Genomic DNA, 23,189 nt, shown 5'->3' with positions numbered 1-23,189 from the left:
TCTATCTTATTGCATTTGAATATTTCTTGTACAACTACTTTTAAACACGCGCAATGATGATTTGATTTGTGTAAACTAAAAAAAAAACTTTAAAAAAACTCCAAACGAACGGCGTTCCGGGGGCGCTTTTTTAGCACTGGAAACGGCAACGCCACAAACTTCAGAGAAGCATTCAAAGAAAGGGACAAAAGTGCTATTCTCTGACTAAAATAACAAAGTATTGAATCTTAAATAATAGCATATTTAATAATACGAATGTTCAATAATAATAATACAATATTACGCATAAAAAACGAATTTATTTCTCAGAAATTTAGAAATGAAAATCGCTAAATTCCGATTCATCGAAAAATGCTATTTTAAAAAGTCCATCTCTAAAAATTTTCTTCGAATGAAAAAGTTCAATTAGTCTTTGAAACAATGAAAGACATATAGGTGAGGGAAAAGTCTTGGGGGGGGGAGGACCAGTGGTGTAGTTTTGAACTTCTCAATAGCTTTCATCCATTGCATCCTCACTGCTTTCTAACAAAGCTTTTGTTTCCATGTCATCTGAAATTCAAACTTGAGTAAATGTCGCATTCATCAAAAATATAATATTACCGTTAAAACTTACAAATCAGGTATAGCTCGCTCACCAGGAGTTGGCACTTGGCACCGCCTTCATCACGTGGCATGCGACGATACTATTTCGCTATTTTTGGGAGAAGGATGTGAACAATCCTGAACAAGGTTGCTATTTGGCGACCGTATGGCAAAAATATTTATTTTACAAACTTTATGGGCATTTTTTTTAACATTAAATTATTTTATAAATTTGATGATATTTCTCTCTTTTGAGTGAATAGTTTGTCTTTTTTTTAGACAGTTTGCTGGGAAGACAGCAGTTTTTAAATTAAAAATATATTTAATTAGCTAAAGTAACGAAAGATGTAATAGCAGATGATAAAGCGAAGTAAATGATTAAAAAAGAATCCAATGTTTGTGTTTGGCGCTCATGAAGGGCTGTCTCAATTTCAAGCGAGGAGATGTTTCTCTTCCTTCTCCCGCGCTGTAATGAACTCTACGTCAAAGGAGGTGGAGCCAAGTGCCAACTCTTGGTGAACAAACTATACTCCACAGTCTACAGTGATTGTTAAAGTGCCAACATTTTTTTCGATTTCTCAACTGACTTAGGCAATCTGCAAACTACTTAGATAATCCTTACATTTTGTACTAGACACACTTAAGTGAAAATAATAATTTTAATGAAACAACAGCGACGTTTCTGTATGCTTAAATTAAGATGATGTTGTTTATTTATTTTTCGTTACTTAAAAAATCAAGCTACTGTAATTAATGCAATACTTGATAAAATTAATCATTTTACAAACCATAATACGAATAATCACGCAGTTTAAAACATTATTACAATTAAGAAAATTGTTATATAATTAAAATTTAAACTTGAAAGGTACGGAGAATTTCCATTCGCACATTACCTTAGAAAATTGCAGAAAACTCCTGATCCCGGACTTTAATAGATCACCCTAACTAATCTACAGACGTGCCTATTACCTAGCTTTGGCTGTAACTTATACATTGCTTCTTAATTTCAAATTTGAATTCAAATTATTGTATTCCTATCTCTTGGTTTAAAAACTATATTTATGTTTTTATAATTAAGGTCGATGTAGTGTTGTCTTCTTTTACGTGTTATTGCAATGGAGGTGCCTGATGGATTCTAATGATAAGAAAATGCAAAGCAAACTCTTCGATGCAAAACAAATAAATAAATAAAAACTCTTCAATCAGGGAAGCAAAAAAAAAAAAAAAAAATGATGATTGCACGAATAAGTATTCTGGCAAGGAACACAATAAATCAACAAAACAAAGAATGCAAGTCCAAACCAGAAATCGCCAATCGATTCGAATGTCTCCCAAATTCCAACATAGAATACTGCGTCATAATTAGGAAGAATGTAACTAAATTGGAACGTTTTCTCCTCTTCTGCCTTGTCTTGAGATTTATCATTTGAAGCGATAAACATGACGTCGCATTTAAAATAAAATTAATTGCAAAATAAGAAATAGCTAGTTAAAATTTAATGCTTGTTACAAAGGAAATTCTCTCGCAAACAAGGAAACGTTCGTTATTGTATGCGCTTTTATTAATTGGGGGTATATCTCAGGGCTCGTTAAAGTATTACGTAAGTTTGCTCTATAACATTTCATAAAATAAAAAATACTGTCTATTTGGTGAATTTTGATGATGTTACGGTTTAGTAAGATACCGATATTATAAATAAAACTAAGGGGAACATGGTTCAAATTAACAGCTTGTTAAAAGCTGTAGCAAATTCGCATGATTGTATTGTTTAAGATGCTGATATTTTAGCTCAACTTAAATAAAACATGGTTTAATTAATTCAGTATTCTGCAAGCTGGTAGTTTCATTGTTGAAAAAAATTACAATCTTAATTCGTTGACAAAGCTCAGAATAAGAGATTTTCGAGAAACTTATGAAGAGCTTCGCTTAAAAAATAATCAAGAAAATTGGTAATGTAAGTTAGTAAATTAAAGTAGGCAAAACTAAAATTGGCCACATTCTAAAAAACGTTCGCGTCGTTAGCATTCGGCTTATTTATGGAACACACACATGCTAAAATACTTACTTTTTCAGGGATATTTTTAGGATTATAAACTGTTTCTTAGTTACGTATAGTACTCAAAATGCAGACCATTTTTCCTAGTTTACATTGATGTATCGTAATAGTTTTTTAATCCTGTTATAGGATTATAAACTGTTCCTTAGTTACGGATAGTACTCAAAATGCAGACCATTTTTCCTAGTTTACATTGATGTATCGTAATGGTTTTTTAATCCTGTTATAGGATTATAAACTGTTCCTTAGTTACGTATAGTACTCAAAATGCAGACCATTTTTCCTAGTTTACATTGATGTATCGTAATAGTTTTTTAATCCTGTTATAGGATTATTAACTGTTCCTTAGTTACGGATAGTACTCAAAATGCAGACCGTTTTTCCTAGTTTACATTGATGTATTGTAGTTTACATGATTATTTGAAGATCTCAAAAAAGTTGGTAAAAGTCACGAAGATCAAGTAAGCTGGTATAATTATTTTAGGACTTAGCGTCTCTGAAAGTTGATTTTCGGTCAAAATGATCAGTCGTTCAAGTGTTAATTGCGTATCCTAAGTTATCTTAATTGCGTTCTCATCAGTTAAATTTGTGACTAACAGTAGAACTTAGAGTGAAAAACACAGCCAATGTTGGTTTTTATTGCATTCAAAATTATAATCCATGTATAGAAATCAATTTTTTTTAAAGTGACAACTGAAAATTATTACGCACAAAATACTTAACATTGATCACTTTTCGGTTAAATATTTTCTATGCAAATCTTAAAGTTCACAAGAATGAGTCATTTGCGTTGCTTACAGAGTTGAGTTTACACCCTGATTTATTACAACTCTCCGTTGCCTTAAAGCAATGCATTAAAATTGAAATGTATCTATGCGAAATAGAATATTTTCAAAAACAATGAATAGAAAAGGTTTTACCTTGTTTAAAAGTGAAATTTCGAAAAATTCGTTCCACAATTTCCTGCTGCCTGTAACAGGGAAACATATCGAATGTCAGTATACCACGAAATTAGACACACACAAAAAATGTCAACTGGGTGATTCGAAGTCACCGCCCTAAATACACTATCTGGCCACTTTATCCAGTTACAACCTGCACACTTCAGGGAAGATTTTCCAACAGTTTTTGAATATGAATTGACTTAAGTGAGTGCTTGCAGTGAAGAGGGTCTATTTGGCCTGGCTACGTCATCTGCCTTCTAATTCGTCCCAAAAGTGTTCTATGGGATTTAGATCGGGGCTCTGAAAAGGCCAGTCCAGTTTTTGACCAACCGTTTCGTCAAACCACCTCTGTGCAAGCCTCGATGTGTGAATGGAGCAGTTATCCTGCTGGAAGAGACAATGGGCCTTCCCCGAAATATTACCATAGAGTTGGTGGTGCAGCATTGTCCAGAATGTCCACATACACATCTCAGAGTTCATGTTTCCAGCCACGGGAACTAACGGACCCAGGCCAAACCACGAGAAACACCCCACACCATAATGCTTCCACCATCATTACCACGTGTCCGGATGCTTTTCACCAGGTAGTGTAATTACTTACATTTTTCAAATCTTTGTGGAGAAATAAAATCCCAAATATATATTTGCTACTGCTAAAGCTCGAAAACCAATTATATGCACATTACCTAGCTAGTCTGCAGACTGAATTGCTCCATTAAAGTGAGGAGCCAAGAGTTTTCTGCACTCTACCTTGATAATATGCTACATAACGGTTGCCGTAATGTTAAAGCTCAAAAATTTGTTTCAATCACTCTATCAACTCAATTATTTGTTGATTGTATTGACTTGATTCTTCAGATACTGAAAAACTAAATAGATGACATCATGACAATTTGCTAGATTGTACTAATATTTTCTAACCCTTTTTGATTCCTTGGATAATAGTTGATGAATTCTATCGAGATCTTATCCCTTAACGTTCACATGAACGAGTGTTTAGTAGTTAAAATGCTCGGGTTATCTAAGTAGTTTGCAGATTATCTTAGGTAACTTCAGAAGTGAAACAATTTTTTTGTCATTTTAATGGACCAACCTATACTCTGTTCAGGGCCCTACTTAGCCTAATTGGGGACCGGGGCACAAATTTCTTTGGGCACCCCCTCCCCCTCTGGTTTACTATTTCAGTAATGAAGAACCGAACTTTATGGAGGTATTTAAATTTTTCACCTCATTATAGATATATAACAAGACAATTGACTGGGACCTAAAATAGCTATAAATGTCCCCCTCCCTCTAATGGTCTAACGAAATATAGTTATGTCCATTTTATTGATTTTCTGACATTTCTATGTCCATCATACCGAATGCAGTTTTCTGATTGTTAACTTTGTCATATAGCAGCGAAAGATTCATATCCTTGCTGACATTAGGGCAGAATTCGGCTAAGTTTTCGCAATGACGATTACTCAATTAAGCCAATCAGAAGCCTGCATTTTTGTTAACCTATCACATTTTGCGATATGTAAAGACAAGGCTTTTGGTTGGCCAAATTTGTCCATCGCAATTGCGAAAATTTAGCTGAATTCCGCACTAGAAAGCCATGCATTTACGAAATATAGATTTATTGTGTTCATACGATAGATTAATGAAGAAGCTAATATAAAACAGACGGATTTTGCACTGTACTGATATTTTGTTTAAAAAAAGTTCATTAAAGAAGGAAACCTAAAATAAACCTTCTATTCGATTTAGGGGCCCCTCTGATGTGGAGTATTCACCATATCGGCGTATTTCACCATATTTGAACTTTTCAAAACAATCCTTTTTTTTGCACAAAATAATAAAACAAGTTTATTTAAATAAATTTCTACGAAAATTTTTTTTTTTACTATTTTGCATTTTCCTTTGATTTTATTTTTTTAAAAACGAATTTTGAATGGTTAGATATGCAAAATTTTTCATCATTTCAAATCGTGTAATTTTAAATGACAAACTACATAATTTGTACGAAATTATTAAATTTCTTACTCGACGTTCTGAAATAAAATTTTTAAAAAAGTAATTCTTTTAAATTTTTTTTAATATCAAACGGATTAGATAAAAATCGAAGAAGCTATCGAGTCTCCTCCAGTTAATGCTGTTTTAAGGAGACTCTTATCGTTGTATGAATAATGAGCAATGTTTGGAATTATTGGTAACAGTTATTCATAACTTCCAATTTTAATCTCGAACCAGTGCTGATCACAAAGACGGGCAAAATGTCAATAAATTAGACGTAAAATTGATAGCAAAATTGCGAAGTAAAAACGTTTCGGATTTTTTATTATTTGAAAAATTACTCCATCTATGACCCATAAAAATATGTAAAAAAGAAAATTTATTCCTTGATTTTAATGATTTTTATCTTAAATAATTAATCTCGACCAAATTGGCGATTTTTCAAAAAACTTTTTAAATATTTAAAATAGTTTTCAATTTTAAACTTCAGTCAATATTTTTAGCCAGAAAGTAACTCTAGCTTTAAACTGAAGTTTTGCCTCGTAATTAACAAACTAAAGCAGGTTTTTTAAATTAAAATTTTAATTAATTTTATTCCACAAGTTTATCCAAATATATTTCCACGAAAAAAATATTTATTATTTTGTATTTTCTTTTTGATCCTATGTCTTAATTTTGATCTTTTTGTTAGAGATTTGAATTGATCAATTAGAGATTGTATCAATTGGTTAAATTTCATGATATATAATATAAATTCGACGATAAAGCACTATTTTTTGGCGGATATAATCGTATGGGGTGATGAAAAGATTATATCTTTTATTTTCCGGATTTTTTGAAAAACTTTTTTCCTTTTTTTCCCCCAGTTGTCAGTTATTTTATTATTATTATTTTTCTTTCCATATTTTTTTTCATATGTCTGTAATTTTCCTTTGTTTTATCTTCATTTATGTCTATTAAAAATAAAACTTAATTACAAATGACAGTAATAAATTTAATTATTGTGTCATTCATTGTATGAGTGTGAATGAAAGAAATAAGTGACTTACCTACGTTCTGCGTCTTTCTCTGATCAAGTCCACGTGATTTCGAAGTGAGTCCACTTCTCGACGTGGAATGGCCGGAACCACAAATACATTCAAATAGTAGAGGCAACCGAAATAGAGGCCGAACCCGAAAGAAAAGAGAAGGACGAAGAAGGTAGCCACGTAAAATGACATAAAGGGATCTGGAAAAGAAGATATGCTTAGAATGGGACTTTGGGATTACACTGTTAAAAATTCCGAGCCACGTTGCACCAAAAATCGGTAGGGGAGAGTGGGGTCAATTGTAACAGGGTACGATTGTAACAGAGCGAAAATTTCGAGTGTCGGGTTCTGGATTTGGTTCCTAGGTTTTGCACAAGGTGTATTTAATAAATCTACATGTACACCCCTGCTTCCAGCCATTTTTATGTACTTTTGAAACAGTTACATCACAAAACATATTTTCAAGCTACGTAAGTACTTTTTTTTTGGTATTAGAATATTATATTGCAACAAAGTAATTTTGTTTAAACAAATAAAAATTATTAACCGAATATGTAAGTGGACACCTTAATTAACATTTCAATAAAAAAAAAGATTAGTTTTGTGAATTAACTAGCATTGTTTTTAACAAATGAAGCTGAAATGGCGTCTTGGGGACGATTGTAACAATAAGTAAAGGGACGAATGTAACAGCTGAAAATAAATAATCTTATGTTTACAAACCATTACTTAACTCTTTAAGAACCACCACTATATCATTTATATTACGCTGCATGAGCATTATTTTATTTGTCTCCTTTCACAGCATAAGTTAAAATTTTTAATCCCTTAAAGTTAAAAGTTTAACCCTTTAGGTTTCTGCTCATTATTATTTTTACTCCTAAAATAACACTACTATTTTGATCAATAAGAAAATGTGTCACAACTATGATAATATGTATAATTAACAATGTTTTAGTTGAATTTATGAACTGTTACAATTGACCCCGTAGGTGGGGACAATTGTAACAAGTGCAATACTGTCAAAAAGAGGGCGTAACCATCTGCTTATGTTATGCTTACGAGGCGATGCGTGAACATGCTTAATATTCTTGGAAGTTTTCATATTCTGATTTGGGTTTAAATGCACGCGTCATTTTACCATTCGTAACAGTTTTCTGTAATTTTTTATGTAAAGAGTTTATGTTTTGAGTGTTATCCCTTATTTGGTTATATTTGTGTAAAATCGTACCCTTCGTTATTTTTCTGGATAGCATGATAGCAAGCTTTGTAGAGTTTACCGAATTTATTTGTTGTTTGTTTCGCTGAAAGTTAGATTGAACGAACATGTTACATTGAAAACACTACAAGTATAATAATATTGAATGCTGTGTTTTTTCAAGCTCAAGCGTAAAACTCAGCCGGAAGTAGAGTTCATATGAGTCTTTTGGGTATAATGATTCAACAGAAAGTGCCATTTCTGCCAAGATACAGCTCACACGACCACTGAACTGAAAGGGTGAGTGTAGAGGAAGTTGATATTTTTCAGAGATAAACCATGCTGTATTCAGATTCGATTCAACCATTGTAACATATATACAGTCGGACCTTTATTTAAAGAAGTCACTAAATCCAGATAATAAGTTCGTTATATGGAAAATTCGCTAAATAGAAAAATCCCTTTTTGAAATATTTAAACAACACAAAACAGGTTTTAAATTAATAAACATTAGACATAAGTAAAATAGCAATTGAGACACCTTTCTCTTGTAATCTACTATTTATTTTATAAATCTTAACCATAGAAGAAATCTGCATGGAAAGCAAGAATAGAGCAAAACATTATCCAGTGTTACACTATCATGCTATATACATTTTAAACTATAAAAAAAAACTAAATTTATGTATAAAATTACAGCTGCATTTATTATAAAAGTAATTTTAAACGTACATTATCACATGTGTTATTAAGTTTAATTGCTACTTATAAAATCCGTTAACTTTAACTGAGTTTTTCGTTTAAAATGCAAATAAAAAGGGAAAAGGATTTTACTGCCTTCTTTTAAAGTTGAGTGGCTTCAAAAATCAATTCAGAATCACTTCACCCACAAAAAATACGTTAACAACTTATTAGGAAAACTATGGGAAATTAGGAAAAATGGGAAACTAGGAAACAACTGGGAAATTAGAAAAAATGGGAAACTAGGAAACAACTATGGGAAATTAGGAAAAATGGATCTCACAGAAAAGTTCGTTAAATAGAAAATTCACTTCGCTATTTGGAAGTTAATTCAAGCAGAAATTTCCGAAATATTGTTGGTTCTTCGAAAAAAAAAATCGCAAAATGGAAGTTCATTTAATAGATATCCGACTGTAATTCAATAAATAAATAAATAATCTCACCCATAGCAAACCATCTCTCAGCACACTCATAGATTTCGTTTTGATGAGTAAATTTTGAATAGAAACAAATACTGGATCCATGATTGTAGTGACACTAGAAGGAAAAAAAAACACTAAATGTAACCGGGTTTAATGTCATTTTAAAATTCGATACTTTTCGGTTAATTCAACTATTTTCTAAAACTTATTCAAACAATGTCCATTTTCGCTCAATGCTCTTAAAAAAATAAAGAAAAGAAAAATTGTAAATATATCTTATGGTGGCAGTTGTGAGAGCAGGAAAAACAGGCACAGGATTTTAAAAAGAGCAAATTAATTTTATTTAACCACCTTAATCAGAGAATGAATGTCCAAGTGACACAAAATCGTAGTGCTCCTCAATAAAAGTTGGGGAAAATCTTACAAAAATAAATCCATAAAAATGTTTTGTTTTAGGGAAAGAGGGAAAACCGAGTAATCATAATTGGTCTGTTAAATAGGTCGAGGGAAAAAGTCTTTCTCACGATTCCATTAAAGGGAGAAATCAAAAATCTATATATATATTTCTCTTACACGGCACCCAAAAAAGCCTCATTACAACTCCCCGAATGGCAACGTTAGAAAATCGACCAAAGATTGCTGCTAAAAATGTCACATGGCAAATCTAGATGAGGTGGCTCAACATATAGCGCTTTTAAAAACGGAAANCTGGAATTAGAATGTAACATCGTTTAAATAAAAAAGACGTATAAGAAAAAGATAATTTGTGTTTTCCTTTTCTATTAAATAAAAACGAACTATATTAACATTGCATAGACTGAGAATGAGCTGTAATTGCAATGCAACATCGTTTAAATGAAAAAGACGTATAAGCAAACGATAATTTGTGTTTTCCTTTTCTATCATATAAAAACGAACGATTTTAACATTGAATAGACTGAGAATGAGCTGGGATTACAATATAACGGTGTCTAAACGAAAAAGACGTAGATCGATAACTTATCATTTCTTTTTCCACAATATGAAAATGTACTATTTTAACGCTGCATAGACTGAGAATGAGCTGGAATTAGAATGTAACATCGTTTAAATAAAAAAGACGTATAAGAAAAAGATAATTTGTGTTTTCCTTTTCTATTAAATAAAAACGAACTATATTAACATTGCATAGACTGAGAATGAGCTGTAATTGCAATGCAACATCGTTTAAATGAAAAAGACGTATAAGCAAACGATAATTTGTGTTTTCCTTTTCTATCATATAAAAACGAACGATTTTAACATTGAATAGACTGAGAATGAGCTGGGATTACAATATAACGGTGTCTAAACGAAAAAGACGTAGATCGATAACTTATCATTTCTTTTTCCACAATATGAAAATGTACTATTTTAACGCTGCATAGACTGAGAATGAGCTGGAATTAGAATGTAACATCGTTTAAATAAAAAAGACGTATAAGAAAAAGATAATTTGTGTTTTCCTTTTCTATTAAATAAAAACGAACTATATTAACATTGCATAGACTGAGAATGAGCTGTAATTGCAATGCAACATCGTTTAAATGAAAAAGACGTATAAGCAAACGATAATTTGTGTTTTCCTTTTCTATCATATAAAAACGAACGATTTTAACATTGAATAGACTGAGAATGAGCTGGGATTACAATATAACGGTGTCTAAACGAAAAAGACGTAGATCGATAACTTATCATTTCTTTTTCCACAATATGAAAATGTACTATTTTAACGCTGCATAGACTGAGAATGAGCTGGAATTAGAATGTAACATCGTTTAAATAAAAAAGACGTATAAGAAAAAGATAATTTGTGTTTTCCTTTTCTATTAAATAAAAACGAACTATATTAACATTGCATAGACTGAGAATGAGCTGTAATTGCAATGCAACATCGTTTAAATGAAAAAGACGTATAAGCAAACGATAATTTGTGTTTTCCTTTTCTATCATATAAAAACGAACGATTTTAACATTGAATAGACTGAGAATGAGCTGGGATTACAATATAACGGTGTCTAAACGAAAAAGACGTAGATCGATAACTTATCATTTCTTTTTCCACAATATGAAAATGTACTATTTTAACGCTGCATAGACTGAGAATGAGCTGGAATTAGAATGTAACATCGTTTAAATAAAAAAGACGTATAAGAAAAAGATAATTTGTGTTTTCCTTTTCTATTAAATAAAAACGAACTATATTAACATTGCATAGACTGAGAATGAGCTGTAATTGCAATGCAACATCGTTTAAATGAAAAAGACGTATAAGCAAACGATAATTTGTGTTTTCCTTTTCTATCATATAAAAACGAACGATTTTAACATTGAATAGACTGAGAATGAGCTGGGATTACAATATAACGGTGTCTAAACGAAAAAGACGTAGATCGATAACTTATCATTTCTTTTTCCACAATATGAAAATGTACTATTTTAACGCTGCATAGACTGAGAATGAGCTGGAATTAGAATGTAACATCGTTTAAATAAAAAAGACGTATAAGAAAAAGATAATTTGTGTTTTCCTTTTCTATTAAATAAAAACGAACTATATTAACATTGCATAGACTGAGAATGAGCTGTAATTGCAATGCAACATCGTTTAAATGAAAAAGACGTATAAGCGATAATTTATGTTTTCTTCATCAATCATATAAAAATGAACTATATTAATATTGCATTGACTGATAATGAATTGGGATTGCAATGAAACGTCATTTAAAAGAAAAAGACTTATAAGCGATAATTTATGTTTTTTCTCTCCCTAATATAAAAGCGAACTATTTTAACATTGCTTAGACTGAGATTCAATTGAGAAGACAATATAAATGACTACCGCATGAATGGTGATCCATTGTAGTTATAGTTGTTAACAACTAAGATAAACAATTAAGTATTTCTAAAATTGAAATATATAAATGTTGTTGTCTTACGTGGGGCGAAAGCTTTCTACATTCATGGCAACTTTTTCCACCACTGCTGCAGTCTGGGGAGACAAAAAGACAATTGAATTAAGACCCGAACAAATTATATGTGGATTGAGGAAAAAAATTCGAAATAAGGATGTAGCTGTGAATGACTTTTAAGTGACTTTTTTTTAAAACGTTTACACATAACTTTTTTTACCAGGTGTTCTCGAAATGACCGATGATTCGAAAATCAATTTTATTTTATTTTATAACCGTCGTTGAACAGCCTATTTAATTTTTGGGTTTACGACTACTAATGTTTAAATCCGTAGCCTAGTAATTTTGAATTCTATCCAGAAGACGAGGGAACTCCTGGATCAAATATTGGGAGAAATTTGCCTTCGCCGAGGACTTTTTGATGGAGCTAACCCGCATTTGCGTTACATGGGGAGGAAGACCAAGAAAACCTCTCACGGTTAGCGTGACGGCAAGGAAACTCCAACCCATAATCCGTCTACCACTGAGGATATTTCACGTCAGCACAGTGGTTGCGGAATTCGTATTTTTCGATTACAGTAATTTTCGGTTAAAGCACCACGTAACCAATTAGAGTCCAAATAATATAAGCCTGGAAAAAACTGCCGTAAAATAGTTTTCTATGTTGAGAAAATTAATCATAAAGAATGTTAACAATTGCATTGGGCGAAAACTTTCGAAAATGGGCGAATATTTTTGATATTTGGATAATTTACTGGCTAATATTTTAAAATCCTTAGCACGAGCCCTGGATATATTATTGTAGTAATTTACAGACGTTTTTTTTTATTTTTTAGATTTTAATTTATACATGTTTAAGGTTTAGTGCCATTCTGAATAGTGCACAAAGCAATCAAAATCGCCTAATTCAGTGGACTTTTATTTGTGGCTTTTTTTTAGGGTTAAAAAAATATCGTTTTAAAGAAAACTCATTTTTAATAGCATGTTATCAATAATACCATGATAGTTTTAATTGCAGGAGCAAATATATCATATTAAAACATTTTTGTTCATATGACCACAACTTGTCAAAATTAATGTCTCATTTTCGTTTATGTAACATGCAGTGGGCCCTAAGAAAGGTCTTTTTTTTTAAATTTGTGAATGCAAAATTTTTTTTATATGCTAAAAATAACATTCAGATATTGCATGATATTCGAATGATCTTAGGACGAATCTTTCAGAAAATCGTTCACCCTTTGGAATAGTTAGCAATATATTCCCATATGTTTAATAAAATCGTAGTAAATTACCGCCGTACGGTTTTCATTCAATGCTTTAGCATTTCTAACTTAAAGGATTTAGCAAAATCTCTTTCTTTTTGTCACATTATTTTGCACTGGCCGCCGTGACGTCACTGATTGCAATCAGAAGCTAGGAGAGGTCTCTTCAAACGATTGACCTAACCCTTCTATTCACTCTTTAGCCTTGAAATTTAGGTGCTATATTTTTTATTAAATACCTATTTTAATGAATGTACTACTACAAATGAATACTAGTACTATCTATTATCACAATTAATTAATGCACATAGCGTCGTTAACAGTTTGGCAGTTGCGCCGAAACGAAATAGTGCCCTTAAAATACAATTGTACGTATTGTCTACATTAATTTGCCAGCATATATGGGTTTTGCATCTTAGTACACGAAAAACAGATTATTAGACAAAAAGTTCAACCAAGATTCAATTTTATATTTTTTTCCCCTTGCAGTTAACACCAGTTACTATATCTGTTGCTTAGGGGCAGTCAATAAATGAGTTAAGGAGTGGCAGGGTTTATGATATTATGACAAGGAGGAGAATGAGGTTAAAACGAGGTAGGTACTTTGTTTACGTCGCTCTAGAGCTGCACAACGGACTATAGGAGACGATCTGGAAAACACCACTGAGGATGATCCGAAGACATGCCATCGCAATTTTGATCCTCTGCAGAGGGAATGGCTCTCCTGATTTGGTAGCTTGACGACCTGCGCGAAGTCGAGCACTTTTAGATAGAACAGTTTAACGAGGACCGATACAGCACACCTTCGGTCCCTACGCAGACTGATCCAAGTGGTCACCCACCCGCACACTGACCGCAGCCAGCAATGCTTGATTTCTATTATCTGCTGGGAACCGCGTCTTAACGATCCGTCCACTGTGGGACTAGTTAAAATTAAAAATAAAATTTGAAACATGGTTTTGTTTCAGAGCTGTAGGCATTCGTTTATATAGTCTAGTGTGGCATGTGATGAGGGGGTTAGGGGTATGGGGAAGTAGGACAAAGAGCTGGAAGAGGACGAAAATATTGAGAAAATTTGACACCATTTTCGGATGGTTCATTATTGTAAGCAAACACTATACGTCAATCAGAATTACCTATTACTTGAGAAGCAATCTTCGAAGTCGAACTCATCGCTTTTGTTGTAGACCGAGTTGTTTTTGTTGATTTCGCAGTTGTGGAGCTTTCAGGTGCTGTTACATTAGCAACAGTCGGTACATCAGTTGTGGTAGTTGTTGATGCTACAATTGTTGTTGTTGTAATGCGCTCAGTTGTTGTTGATTCTGCAATTGTTGTTTTTGTGATGCGCTCAGTTGTTGTTGATTCGGGAACAGTTGGTACAACAGTTGTGGTTGGGTTCTCTGTCATTGGTTCTGCAATTGTTGTTGTAGAACCAACAATGGTGGTTGTTTTACGTCTGTTTTTTAGTGTTGTGGCAGCAGTTGAATTTTCATCATCATCATAATCATCATCATATAAATAGACTATTCTAATCCTAGGTGCACCGTACGTTTCCGTGTAATAAAGAGGTCTATACGGCTTGCTATAAGAGCATCGAAGAATCAGAAACAGAAAAAACACCATTAAACATGGTGTCATGCTCGAATTTGTTTTCTTACTATGGAAAAAAAAGATAATAAGTGGAAAATATAAATAAAAATCGAATGCAATGTAAAAGAAAAACAAAAACATTCGGTACTTATCTGCACCTTTACAGAATCGCAGAGACACGTCGACATTGTCGCAGATCGTTACACAGTTCTTGCAGAAAGAATTTTCGTTTGAAAAGCAAAAAATTCTTCTTTTCTTGTAGAAAACACTTTTGAACAGAAATTTTTCACTTAATGTTTGAATGATGCATTCAGATAATCACTTTTTGATGCGCTTAATTTACGCCGATAGAGTCGTAAATCGATGTAATGTTTCCAATTGTATTTTTGGCAGTTATTAAAATTGATTTTTACGTGGTTTTTAAATATCCCGATATATTTCAAACAATATGGAAAATTCGAATCGTGCATTTGAGTATTTACTTTTCTAAGCAATAATTCTATCGAATTTTTGGCAGTTATTGCTGTTGATTTTTCCATCCAATTAAGTTTTTAAATCCGATATTTTTTATACGATATTATTTATTGCAACAACCTACTCTCGAAACGAAACACGAATTTGAGGAATTCTATTTACAGGATTTCGTCGTAGATTTTTTTACGGCAATTATTTCTGCGGATTTCATGATTTTTAATTATTTTTTTCATTGTAATGATTATTTACAAAATGCGAAAAAGGAAGTAATTTGTGAGATCCTCCCCCCCCCAAAAAATTCACGATTATCTCCCATAATTTTAGAATAAAAAAATACTACACGTTCAATTAAAAAAAATATATTACGTTTTTTTTTATAAACACAGCGCTTTTGTCTTTTTTTAAATTAATAACGTATATATATAGTCTTGTAATTTTAAACCCAATCCAGAAGATAAGGGAACTCCTTGATCAAGTATTTTATTTTATAACCGTCGTTGAACAGCCGACCCAATTTTATGGGTTTACGACTACTAATGCTCAACTCCGTAGCCTTGTCATTTTGAACCCAATTCAGAAGACAAGGTAACTCCTAGGTCGAGTATAAGGCGAAATTCGCCTTCATGGAGAACTTTATGATGAAGATAACCGGCATTTGCGTTACATGGAGGAAAACCAAGAAAGCCTCCCACGGTTAGCCTGACAGCAAGGAGACTCCAGCCAATGATCCGTCTACCACTGTCTTACGTCAGCATTATGGTCGGTGCGAGCCGGCTGCGGAATTCGTATCAACCAGCTATCACTGGGATTCGCTCTCGGTTCACCTCATTGTAAGGCTAACTCTCTATTCCCTGAGCTACCACGGCTCATTGCAGGTTATTTTACTTCATAGCCGTCGGATGGTAATCACAGCCTACCTAAATTTGAGTTTGCGGCTCAATCCAGAACAAAGACAATCCTGTATCTAGTATTGGGAGAAATTTGCCTTCGTGGAGGACTTTTTGATGAAGCTAACACGCATTTGCGTTACATGGAGAGGAAGATATCGAGAACCTCCCACGGAAAGCCAGATGGCAAGGGGACTCTAACCCATGATCCCTCTACCACTAAGGATATTTCACGTCAGCACTGTGGTCGGTGCAAGCCGGAAGCGGAATTCATATCGACTGGGATTCGAACCCGGTTCGCCGTATTGGAAGGCGAACGCTCTCTCTCCTGAGTCATCGCGGCTCAATAACATATATTTGTAAAAAATATGTTTGTATCAAAAGTATCTTGCAGAAGACATTAGTTCTAAAGGGTTCTGTCTCAGATAGCTCGAAAAAATTCTGCCACGGGGACTTTTCAATTATAAGGAACATGGAACCATGTTTATCAACACATAGGAACAAGCCATTTTTTTGTTTTGTTTACATAGGCTGCATAATACACACAGATATATAGCAAATTCGTGATTGTTTATGATAACAGTACTTATCGAATATGATATCGTGATTATTATTTATTACTGCAATTAGCAAATTTGATAATATCACGATCAGTATCGTTAACATTATAAAAAAAAATATCGCAAAATATTATACACATACAACGATAACGCAAAATATTATGAGGTTAAATTATTGAATACGATGTTATCGTGAGAGATGATAAGTTTAATTTGGGTTCAAATATATTGTCCAACATAGAAAGAAAATTAAATTGGAAGTATATCGTGATACATTGTTAAACACGGATCAGGAATTTGTTAATAAGAAATTTGGGTTCGTTAACGGACCCTTCACAAAATAATGTATCTCTTAATCGGACCCTTCACAAACTTGTTTATCTTTATTATTGTTTTATTAATCGAATAAACCCTTCTCGGGTGCGGGAGGGAGAAAAACGGTTCGAGACAAACTAAGTTTCTCTAAGTTTAAATTCCAAATGTTGTATTCTAAGATAATATTTCTACTTTTAAAAACCTCGTGTGGACATTCTTATTAATATTAAATCATAATTGTTTTTTGTAAATAAATAATTGATCAATTTATATTTATCCATAAAATTAATCAATAGAATATTATGTAAATAAAAATTAATTTCTGACAATTTTTTAAATAAAATATTATAAATTTAAGAATTGTTCAAGTCCACTTAATGCGTAACGCATTAAAAGTGATACATTACTTAAGTTGTGTCATTTAAAATATGTCACTTGAAATTATTAAAAATGTGACTGATTTTGTTTCCATTATTCGTCCGAAATGAATATTCTGTGCTGAGCAGTATACCAAATATTTGTATGTTGCATTTCTAATTTAGTAGCAGCAATTATTGAGCAGAATCTTGTATCTATTTACAATGTAAAAACTTCTTGAAAAGGGTTTTAGCAATTTTTGCAATAACAGGACTCTATTTGCACAAATTCACAAAAGCAGGACCCTGGTTGAAAGAATGTGACTTAACGCTTATTTTATATTCACAAATTGCGAACAGTTTTTTTCACAATTTTGCAAAAACCGACCCCTGCCGATATTTTTTGATAATCTATCGCAGTATTAAAATTTGAACTTATTGGTTCCATGTTAGCGTTGGTCATATCTCGAAGAAGCAGTCACCTACTCATGCCCCCAATAACAGATAAGTACCAACCATACGAACCATTTTTATATAAGCCACAATCAAAATAATCTACAAATAAATAATCATAATTATAAGTAATTTAATAAAAATTGAGTTTAATCTTTAAAAAAAACGTGAGTGTGTCTGTGAAATAATTGCACTTGAATTTTGGGTAATTGCATTTTGCAATTGAATTTTGCACTTAATTTCGGTAATAAGAAAATTATGGGCAACAAAATATTTGATGATGACAATTTTGGCTTAGTAACAATATTTACATTAAAAACGTATAGAAATAAAAATAAAAAAAAAACTATGCCTGCAGTGTTTGACTTATTAAACTGCTGTTTGTAGAAAATGCAACACCATGAANGAATTTTGGGTAATTGCACTTTGCAATTGAATTTTGCACTTAATTTGGGTAATAAGAAAATTATGGGCAGCAAAATATTTGATGATGACAATTTTGGCTTAGTAACAATATTTACATTAAAAACGTATAGAAATAAAAAAAAAAACTATGCCTGCAGTGTTTGACTTATTAGTATAATAGCAAGTGTACATACATGAATTCATAAGCTTATTTTTCTATCCCAACGAAGTTGAATTCATTTTACTATGGTTCTTATTCAAATTTTTAATTATAAGTAGAGTTCATAGATGAATATTGCTTTATAATGGCGGTAATACTTTCAGTATTTTTAAGTAAATTTAAGATATAAGGGTAATTTTATGCTAGAATTAAAGTTTACTTTCAAAAAATTTACGCAGCATGCATTTAGGAATTATTTTTTTTTATTGTTTTATTTGAATAATAAAGAATAGAATATCAAGATTGTGTTTCATTGGTAAGTCATACAGTATGAATTATTGAACACAAAAAAAGAAAGAAAAAAAGCGACACACTCAAGTAAATTTTAATCTAAGTATCGAATATTCTAAGATGTCATTTAGAAAAATGGAGCACGGAGTAAATTTTGATCCATTATAGTTAATTTCACTTTTAGTCATACGAGTATCTTTGGATTATTTAGGCAAACCAGGAAAAAAAAATTTAAAATATAAAATTGGTTTTGCAAATGCTTGAATGTGGTAGATACTTGTACAACTAATATTTTTTTCGAAACATGTTTTATTTTTTATAATTTAATTTCGATTTGGAAAATTTTTGAGAAATAAGATAAGCAACTAGAACGAAATCGGTGTAATAGTTTCTAAAATTTAACTACGAAAAAAATCTTATTTTTAGATTTTTTTTTTCTTCAATAAACAGCGCTATCAATTTCATTCATGTTTTATTTAAAATTACTAATTTGAAATAATGTATATTTAATGCTTAAGGACAATTAATTATGTTTAAAATAATTTCTCAATTTTTAACTAAGCATAATTATCAATTAACTAAGCTTATAATACTTAGGTATTAATTAATTATTTTTAAATAGATACATTATAAATAATTAAATATAATTAGTTAATTGTGATTAAAATATGAATTCAAAATAATTTCGCAGATTATTAAACTAAATAATAAGATAAGCTTAGATTATTAACACTTTCTACACATTTGAAAGAACAATTGTTTGAAATTATCTTAGAAAAATAATTATTTATTTTTCTAAGCTATGTGCAAAAAATGTTTTATTCGTTTAAATAATTCTAGATCTAGGGCAAAATATGCAAAAAGTGAATCCACCACAAGGGAATAATAAAAAAATACCACCATACGGAAGTAACTTTTTTGAAAAATAGAGAGATTTTGCAGAGCGTTTTGACTAACTTCTAACTCTAACGTTCAAACAGTATTTGAGCTTCGCGGCCCGAAATTCCCTTACAAATTGTGATGCCACTAAGGGGTTGTTTTATGGTTACTTAAAACAAACTCTATACAAAGTCTATCAAATATTTTTCAGTTTATGGATAATCCCCTAATTTTCGTACCTAGTTACCCTCCTCTCTTATTTGAGAGATCATGCTTCTTGTTTGTTAAGCAATCACACTATCAGGTTACTTCAAAATCACGTGACAAAAATGAAAGGTAAAAGCAAATATACTAAAAGGAAACAAAAATCAGATGGGGACGAAAATGCTTTCGAAATGGACCATTAACTTAGCCACCATGGTGACTAGACTTGTCTCCAATAGATATTTACGAAATCATCTTTCAGCTGTTTCATCGCAGGAAGAAAATTGGTTGAGGCAGCAGGATATATTCAATGTTTGAGAAAGTGCACCTTCCATGCAGCATTTATGTAATGCGCATATCAATGAGCCGCGGTGGCTCAGGGGATAGACCATTCGCCTTCCAATGAGGTGAACGGGTTCGAATCCCAACGACGGCTGGTCGATACGAATTCCGCACTCGGCTTGCACCGACCATAGTGCTGACGTAAAAATATCCTCAGTGGTAGGCACATCATGGGTTAGAGTCCCTTTGCCATCAGGCTAACTGTGGGTGGTTTTCATGGTTTCCCTCTCCATGTAACGCAATTGCGGGTTAGTTCCATCAAGAAGTCCTCCACGAATGTAAAATTTCTCATAATACTCGATCCAAGAGTTTCCTTGTCTTCTGGATTGCGTTCGGAATTAAAAGGCTACGGGGTTGAACATCAGTGGTCGTAAACCCAAAATTGGGTCGGCTGTTCAACGGCCGTTATAAAATAAAATAAAATGAGTGTACCTAGAAAATTTTTTAGCGTCCCTTTAACTTTGAGATATCGAAAGTATACTGTATAATAAAGTTGTTATACTCTATCAAATACATTTCCTTATTTGGTGAAAAAGTGTTATCGTTTTCTATCTCAAAAACAGTACGAGCAAAGGAAAAAAAAAAAGCTGAAATCTGTAGATAGGGCAACAAATACCTCGTATATATTAATGCTAAGAACAAAACATATAAAATGCGTGCACTTTTGCTTGTGTTTTCCTATATTGTGACATATTAAAACAATCTTAAAAAAATTAGTTATCGATTGATTTGCGATAGCAGTGTACTACAGGTGGCGCAAAGCAGATTTCCTTACCTATGGCAACATTTTACATGCTTTCACCATTAGCGTGTGAATAGTCATAGGAGGAGGAAGTACTTTAGTTTCGTCATGATTTTCAAACATATTACAAAAAAATTTAAGTCAGGAAACGATAACTGCACTAAACATAGTTCTTAAAGAAAGCGTCGTGGAAATTTTTGACAAATAAATGAGAAAAATATTATGGAAGGAGAATATATAGTAATACATTCCCATACAACTGAGAAGAGAGAGGGTTAAAAAGAGGACTTTTTATTGACAACTTTATCGCTTGCACCGGCGAAATAGATAAGTACTTTTTAAAATTAAAGTACGAATGATACTACTTGTATAGTTGCTTATAATTCGAATCCTTATTATAATTTAACTAATTAAAAACTTTTTTTCATTACAATAAATGAAAAATAATTTGTAGCTACTATTTTTTTTCCTTCCTAAAACTTAAACTACAAAGTAGGTAAAATTAATGATAATAATGCGAATATTGGATAACTTTAAAAATACTTTAAATGATAAATAGTGAACTAATATGAAAATCCTTCTGTATGATTAGTCATCTAAATTTTGACTATTTATTTGAAAACTTTAATAATATAGATTAAATTTCAATCAATGTAACAGTAGACTTTAAAAATATTTACCGTAAATTCAGCTATTTTCTCGTGATAAAAAATCTTAACGAATTTTTCTTTTAAAGCTACGTTGTTTACTAATACTTTATTTCACCATTAGTATTTATTTATCCTTTCAAAATGTTGAATGATGAGAGTTAAATGGTAACTGATGTTTCTTGATTACAGCTCTCTTAACTCTAATTTTTTTGAATATTTAGAGTTATAAGCTGAAATTTCTTTTTCAAGTGGAACTTCTGAGAGCATGAAAGCTATAAGGCGTAACCAAGCCTAGCCCGCAGCTTTTTTTTTAATCCTGAAGTACCGCAAATTAGATACTTGCAAATGACGTCAGTCAGCGTGTGCATCGATCCTGATTGGCTGTTGAAACAGGACATTTGTTTAAGTCAACAATTGTTCTTTCCATTCTATTTCAAGTAAGTCTAGCCCATGAAATAAGAATTTTCTTAAGTGGCACATTCCATATTCCTTCACAAAGAAGGATTTGATTTATTTCTTAACACAAATACAGGCACGAAGCCCTGTAACATAACGAACACAAGCAAACTAATTATGCCAAAAAGTTGCCAGAAACAGAATATAAAAATAATCAAGCTTAAAACAAAAAATAAAACTAAGTAAAATAAAAGATGTAGACAAGAAAAATTATTTAACTAATTCGATGCGCGATAGATCGTTGTATTTAATTAACTTCACGTTAATTAGAATTCTAACTTATGTTGAGAAACTTAGCTTCGCCTTAGTCAACCATCCAGAATATTGACACGTTATCTTGTTTATAAGCAACCAGCTGCCGATGGTATTAGTAGACACCTGACCAGCATAGGTCAGGTGTCTGTGCATCAGCGATCTTCTTCTTGACTTTCAAATACCAAATAAAATTATTTTCGATGTATTTCATTTTTTTTACTATTTAATTTATTCAGATAAATTAGAAGAAAAAAAAATGGTCACAAAAAAATTCACTTTTACAGTTTAATAATAATTGCAGCGATTATAAAACTATTGAATCTTGAATTAATATTCAGCACAATGCTTCAGTTTAAACTTCAGTACTCTAGCTAGTCTACAAGTGGACGGAAATTTGATTGGCGATAAATTTTGTTAGAAGTAACCACAAAATAATTGAGGTGTGCATTCTTATCGGGCACCGATCTCCAGTAGAGATTTGAGGGCTCTGACTACCCGGAAAAATGGCGTAGGATTTTTGTTTACTTTCACAGTTTAATAATAATTGTAGCGATTATGAAACAATTGAATTGATATTCAGCACAATGCTTCAGTTCAAACTTCAGTACTCTAGCTAGTCTACAAGTGGATGGAATTTCGATTGGCGATAAATTCTGTTAGAAGTAACCACGAAATAATTGAGGTGTGCATTTTCATCAGGCAGGGTTCTCTAGTAGGTAGCTCTAAAGAAAAAATGTAGTATTCTTTATTGCCGTTGTAGAAAACGTTAATTTGTAACAAAGCGAATCCTGATAGCTTTTGCCACATGCAGGGAGAGCGGGCCATGTTGAAAGCAGCCAAAAGAAGCAATGAATGACTATAACACTTTAAATCTATATTACTGTTATGTTAGTTTTTTTTTTTTTTAACATTTGGCTTGTGGTAAGACTAAGAAGCATCAATCATTAAAATAAAATGCTGTTATATTTTTTTAAAAAAATAAGAATATTTTGTTGGAAATTATTA

General features: G+C 31.9%; 1 protein-coding gene across 1 annotated transcript; it reads right to left on the bottom strand.

Moving 5' to 3' along the window:
• Nucleotides 1-287: 287 nt before the first annotated feature.
• On the bottom strand, nt 288-21,724 carry LOC107447600 (salivary glue protein Sgs-3-like). The gene is made up of 7 exons (XM_071177947.1): nt 21,504-21,724; nt 14,302-14,822; nt 11,931-11,983; nt 8,995-9,088; nt 6,634-6,812; nt 3,563-3,612; nt 288-549 (listed from the first exon to the last, which is right to left on the bottom strand). The coding sequence occupies exons 2-5, from the start codon at nt 14,801-14,803 to the stop codon at nt 6,634-6,636; spliced, it is 828 nt and encodes a 275-aa protein (XP_071034048.1). The 5' UTR covers nt 14,804-14,822; nt 21,504-21,724; the 3' UTR covers nt 288-549; nt 3,563-3,612.
• Nucleotides 21,725-23,189: the final 1,465 nt, after the last annotated feature.

Source organism: Parasteatoda tepidariorum, chromosome 2 (genome assembly GCF_043381705.1).
Source record: "Parasteatoda tepidariorum isolate YZ-2023 chromosome 2, CAS_Ptep_4.0, whole genome shotgun sequence".
Lineage (NCBI taxonomy): Eukaryota > Metazoa > Arthropoda > Arachnida > Araneae > Theridiidae > Parasteatoda > Parasteatoda tepidariorum.
This window is presented reverse-complemented; position numbering and strand designations above follow the sequence as displayed.